At 34.6% G+C, this 6019-nt stretch overlaps 1 protein-coding gene across 1 annotated transcript; it reads left to right on the forward strand.

The window, feature by feature from the left end:
- Positions 1-375: 375 nt before the first annotated feature.
- Positions 376-3226, forward strand: LOC141436271 (uncharacterized). The gene is made up of 3 exons (XM_074099181.1): positions 376-1212; positions 1316-1546; positions 2889-3226. Exons 1-3 carry the CDS (start codon positions 439-441, stop codon positions 3063-3065), a joined length of 1182 nt encoding a protein of 393 aa, XP_073955282.1. The 5' UTR covers positions 376-438; the 3' UTR covers positions 3066-3226.
- Positions 3227-6019: the final 2793 nt, after the last annotated feature.

The following is a 6019-nucleotide window of genomic DNA, read 5'->3' on the forward strand; positions in this document are numbered from 1 at the left end:
TTATTGTAAAAAAGATATATAAAAATAAAAAAAGTAAACGGAATACGCATGTAATTGGCTTGTTTGTCCGATAATACAAATTTAAAAGTGATTAGATTATAAGAGTACCTATATGGTTACTCATTTTAATATCATAAAAGTGAACTGTGCTGAAACTTTACTTACTGTAACGAAATCGATTAATTCAACATCTGGACTAATATACATTATTTTACTTGAATTAAAAGAAAACCATAAATACTTCGCTTTAAATTTATGCTTATCTTTAGAGGGCACAGATATTTATGTAGAATTACTAAATTTAATCATTGCTGCATGTCATGCTTGTTACACATAATAATAATGATTCATCCCGTATTCGTATGTATAAAACGGGTATTAGATTACGATAAATTTATTCGAACTGTTCGCGTACAGAGACACTGACTTGTAACTACGATGGCAGACGTGGAAAAAAACTTACTCGATTATCTTCAAAATATCGCCAAAGAAAATGGATACAATCACGCAAAAATTGAAATAGAAGCAATATCATCAGGTGGCGCCAACTATACAAGCGCCCTGTACCTTGCCACTCTATCAGAACAGCCAAAACAAGATATAAAGCTATTTGTGAAAGTGGCAAATATCAGTGAATCTTTTAGAGATGCTACTGGAGGTCAGTTTACTGCAGTTTATGAAATGGAACGATTTTTCTACGCCGAAATTGCAGTTGCTTTTGAAAAACTTTACACAAAACATGGTGTCCCGGAGAAAAACAGGCTATATATACCAAAATTCTACGGATTTAAATCAATCAAAATGGAAGAAACATTAGTTCTTGAAAATCTGGCAGCCAATGGGTTCGGTAACTTTAACCGATTTAAAACTTTCAACTGGGACTATGCCTCCAAATCTATTGAAGAGCTGGCTAAATTTCATGCCCTCGGACTAACCTATAGAAAGGAGAGCCCTGAAGAATTTGAAAAAATACAAAAAACCGCGTTTTCATTTGAATCAACAGAAATGGAGAATAAAATGAAAGAAGTATTTATGACACAAGCTATCAAAACTGGAACTCAGTTGATTAAAGAAGAATATAAACCAATAATGCAGAAATATTTAGAAAAAAATGACTTAATGGAACAGTTAAGTAAGTTATGGATGCCACTTGAGGGTGGCGCTCTTATCCATGGTGACTACAGACCGAGTAATTTAATGCACAGAAGACGCGTAAGTGTAACTTCATTCACCTGAATTTTGTTATTTCTACGCAATAGTTAATCAAATCTACGAATTCTGCGACTTATTTTACGGCTTATTATTTTTATTTCAGAATGGAAAAATAGAAGTTGTACCACTTGATTATCAGACCTATCGTTCAGGCTTGCTTGCCACTGACCTGATGTACTTCATTTTTTCTGGCTCGGACGCGCAATTCCGCAAGTATTACTACAAGCAACTGCTGGAACACTACTATACGGAACTTACTCGGGCTTTGAAGGACCTTCACGTCGATATCAACGATGTGTATCCTAGAAAGGTTTTTGAACATGAATTGGACGAGGTGCGTTATTAATCATGTTTTCATTTAAAATATTATAATTCTTGAGGGAATTTTATTTTACGTGATACAAAATTAATGTAACTAAATCGCTCAGCTAATATTCGATAATCGGTGGTTTACCTGATGCATTAAAAATATTTTTTTTTTATTGAGTTTGATAGTATGTCTGTCGGCTCGGCGGCCGATCGTAAAATCCGCCAGATCACGAAATTTCTAGGTATATCATGAAATGGCGCCATTTCATGATTTTGCAAAGGGACATCCGCCATATCGTTCAAAAGTCACCGTTTAACGATTTGCCTAGTGACGTTTAGGCAAATCATGAAATTCCTGCATGGAACGCCGCCATATCGGACTTTGGACTTAGAAAATTTTAAGCAAAATTAGCATGGAGCCAGGACTTTAAAAAATTTGAAGTAGGCACATTTTGATCAAGCAATAGCTAAAGCTAACGACTTAATTCGGTTCTGGTACTTCGCCGGCCGCTATCGCGGCACGCTCGCTTCGCTCGCTCAGCTCCTACGTTGTGGTCACAATTCATACTAACCACTCATCGCTTTGCTCGTCTTACCTAAATTATTTTTGATTACTAAGAAAAGTAGGTGTAATCGATCTGCCGTATTGTTTCTCAGGCACATCGTGATATGCCTGGCCAACTTTTAGGCATATCATAAAATGGCGCCATTTCATGATATGCCTAGGAATTTTGTATCTGGCGGATTTTACGATCGGCCACCGACATGTCCGTGCTTTCATTTTGTGATTTAAATTCAACTAATCTTGAGACTGCAAGACCATTTTAAGCAATTGAATTAATTAATTATGTGTGTTGTGCAGCATTAACTTATCTCGTAAAACTATCAGCCTATATTATCAGATGATAGTAGTATGAATTATCTGTCATTAAAAACCAAAACAAGTATTTATTGATATCGTTACTATATCTACATAATGTTGAAGTTCTTTAATTTTAAATACCTATTACAAGAGCAAGTTTGTGAAGATTTTTGTTAATCAATCATACAATAAAATCTGAACCGATTTAGATCAAACTTAATAAGGAGACATGAGTTTTAATCTCGAAAAGGGATAAAATATAGTTTTTAATCAGGAAAATATAATACTTCCCTCGGGAAGGCGAAAAATTAATTCTTCACCGACGAAGTCGCGAGTTACAGCTAGTAGTTAATTCCGACGTAGTGAGTCTAATAGAAAAAAATAATAATATTTACCACAAAATTCAATACTGCAATTGAAAATGTTTACTCATGCCAGTAGATAATATTTTTATTACAGGAATAAATAGATACTTGTAAGACAAAAATGTTACGTTTCATTTCAGGCAAAACATTTGGGCATATTCTTGGGACTGACCATGATGTCCTTACTAACAGTTGATCCAGAAAATGCGCCAAAGTTTGAAGACTTTGACAGTCTCGTGGTGGAACCAAACCAGCACACCATAGACAGACTCAACGGAATCGTCGGTGACTACATCCGGTGGGGAATCATTATTTAAACAATCTGAATTCTGTCTGAAGTTTGAATTCTGTCGGAATTTGGAATTTTGACAAGTTTCCCGGGAGGAAGCCGAATTGTGTAGACACAGGCGTTGCGGATAAATAATACAAACGACACCAATTCTCTACTTCATAAAATAAACAATACTTTTACATACTTATTTACGTTATTTTTAATGAAGCCCCGGAAAAAAAACGAAACCATGTGAAAAGTGTTAATAGTATTAATATACAATCGTTATAGTTGAGTTATTATTAATACCAAACCCCATTGCTGAAGATTTCTATAGGTATTTGGATACGGTGGTTATACTCTTACCACATATAATAGACTTTTGGTTCAGTTCATAGTTAGATTTATTTTTGTTTTTTTGTTTCTTATTACTCTATTGTTGGATTCAGTTTACGGGTCTCAAAACCGATATGTTCGACAAGTTTGAACAGTAGATAAATACGTACTAATAGCATTTACGCTTAAATAAAAAATTTTGGATACAACTATTTTTACTATTTTCCTGTCCTTACACTTAAACACGTGGTCCTTACACTTAGTTACACTTAAACACCCTTATTCCTCATAGTACCACCAACTTGTTCCACCAAGTGGTACCAGAAGGAATTGTCTTTCCTCGTGGTACCCACCACTGAATAATGTATAAGTTACACATAATATAATGTACCTTCAAACAACAATTCCACTGGAAGGTACCATCAGCCAATATGTGGTCTACTACCCTAAAGTTGATAATCATTTGCATGTCACAAAACAATAACGCAATAGACGTGTCTGTCAACTTGAAAGTTCAACTTTAGCGATATATTCATTTGATAGGAACTTGTTTAAAAATTGATAGATCACTTATTTGGCTGATGGTACATCTATTGGTACCTAAATATAAACAAAAGCATTAATAAGTTTGCGATTGAACAAAGGTCTCTAGTAGGGACCAAATGTTACAGCGAATTAGCCGGCGCAGCAACGGCGCGGGGGCACTCTGTTTTCTAATCTTCATAAAGCCTTCAAGTCGCGTGACAGCCGCGATATCATTATAATGCAGCCGCATGGCGATCGGCCTATCAAATAGGAATGCGTTCATAGGGCGAACGGGATAAGTGTTGGATTAATAATTTGTAAATATTAAATATTCATGAGCCCGAGAGCACGGGTCAAACATTCGTTTTATAAGAGCCCGAACTCAACCCGCACTCATATTTATTAAGGAGATGCACGTAATTATCATAACTGACTTAACGGAACAACTTTCGGCTTGTGTCATGGACGGAGTCAGAGGCGTCGGTGGAGCAGCATTTTAAAAATATTTTTACGAAACATTTTATGATAATTATGATGGTACCTAAGTAATTACCGCAGCACGTAGACATTACATTACAGTACTAAAAGATTTGCACATACGTTACCAAACAAAACGGTGAATATAGAATGCCTCTCGATTCAATAATATTTTAGACTATCTGACAACAGTGCTAGCGTTAAAATGTTCTGCGCAACCAGTTCTCTTTTTGATTCAACAGACCCGCAACTTTTTTTTGTCTAAAATGTCCGTAAAACTTGACATTATTCTTTACATATCGGAAGGTTTTAACTTTTTAATTTTTCACTGACCATAAACTATGCACTTCGCATAGTTTATGGTCAGTGAAAAATTAAAAAGTTAAAAAGATTGCAGGCGCGCTAGCTCGACAATAATAAATTAGCGCGCCTGCAATCAGTCACAATTTTTTTTTTCAAGTTAAAAAGGCCATGGAAATGTTAGCACAAGTCGTATACAGCCAAGTCTAATGCCGGTATCAGATATTTTGTTGGAACTCCGGACCTTTTTTTTATTGGGTCTGAAACAGCTTGTGGTGTTTTTGGTGGAAAAATACACCTGCAGTTTATTTTAAATGAAAAAAAGGCGGTAAAGCATAAGAAAAACATTGGAATAACATTAAATGTTATAATATTTTGAGAAAAAGTTTATTGTATTTCAGAATTATTCACCATTTTTGAGAAAAGTTTTATATTAGTCTCGGCTGGAATCGCAATTGCTGGCTTCGTATTAGTTAAACGGACTCGCAAGCTCGTCCGTTTAATACTCATACTCAGCCAGCAATTGCCTACTTTCAGGCCACGACAATAATCTACTAATAACGAACACTATCCTTGCTATAACACAAAACGTCTCTGTCATCTCATCGACATCAAACAGTAATAAAAAACCTAATAAAAATTAAAAGCTACTAAAAGCTGCTTCGAAATAGAGTTTTGCTAGCCTATAACGACCGGTTGCCAAAAAGAAAAAAGTTGAAGTTGACACGGAATTGTTGGGAAGAAAATCATAGATTTTATTGAAGCTTGAGCGACTCCATTCACACTGGTTTCATTTTATTTGCCCGCAAACTCAATACTGATTGTCGATTTGTAATAATTTATGTAATAAATGTAATTACATTTTTGGTCGCAAATTAAACTGCCAGCAATTCAAATAAAATAAATTAAAATCGTTGGAACAAACTTCATAATTTTAAATAAACGGAGTGTATCAAGGTGAGATATTAATTTCAAAATTAAGTATGTAGGCAGTTCATAAATTCAGAGAATTTCATCACGTCACGAATTTAACATTACGTGCTCTATATGTTCAAATGTATTACAATTTTATTGATATCATTAAAAGCCAATGAAATCCGAAGCGAAGTTACAGTTAATGGTGTTGAAAATAAAAATGCCACTATGATGGTGATGATAGCAAACGGAATAAAATTTTGATATATGAAAATATTGGGATCTGGCGTAACTGCAAGCTCGCATAGAAGCCATTTAGACGGTACTAAAAACTACATTCGGAGAATCTTTACGTTTATAAATAAAACTTTTTGTGGGTATAGGATCATTATTATTAAAATAAGATGCTGTAAATTTTCATTGGTTTATAAATAAATAAATAAATAA

Source organism: Choristoneura fumiferana, chromosome 16 (assembly GCF_025370935.1).
Source record: "Choristoneura fumiferana chromosome 16, NRCan_CFum_1, whole genome shotgun sequence".
NCBI lineage: Eukaryota > Metazoa > Arthropoda > Insecta > Lepidoptera > Tortricidae > Choristoneura > Choristoneura fumiferana.

Coding starts and splice junctions, on each gene's coding strand:
- LOC141436271 (XM_074099181.1), top strand. CDS start 439: ATGGCAGACGTGGAAAAAAACTTACTCGATTATCTTCAAAATATCGCC. Junction 1,213..1,315: donor ATTTAATGCACAGAAGACGC/GTAAGTGTAACT, acceptor TTTTTATTTCAG/AATGGAAAAATAGAAGTTGT. Junction 1,547..2,888: donor TTGAACATGAATTGGACGAG/GTGCGTTATTAA, acceptor GTTTCATTTCAG/GCAAAACATTTGGGCATATT.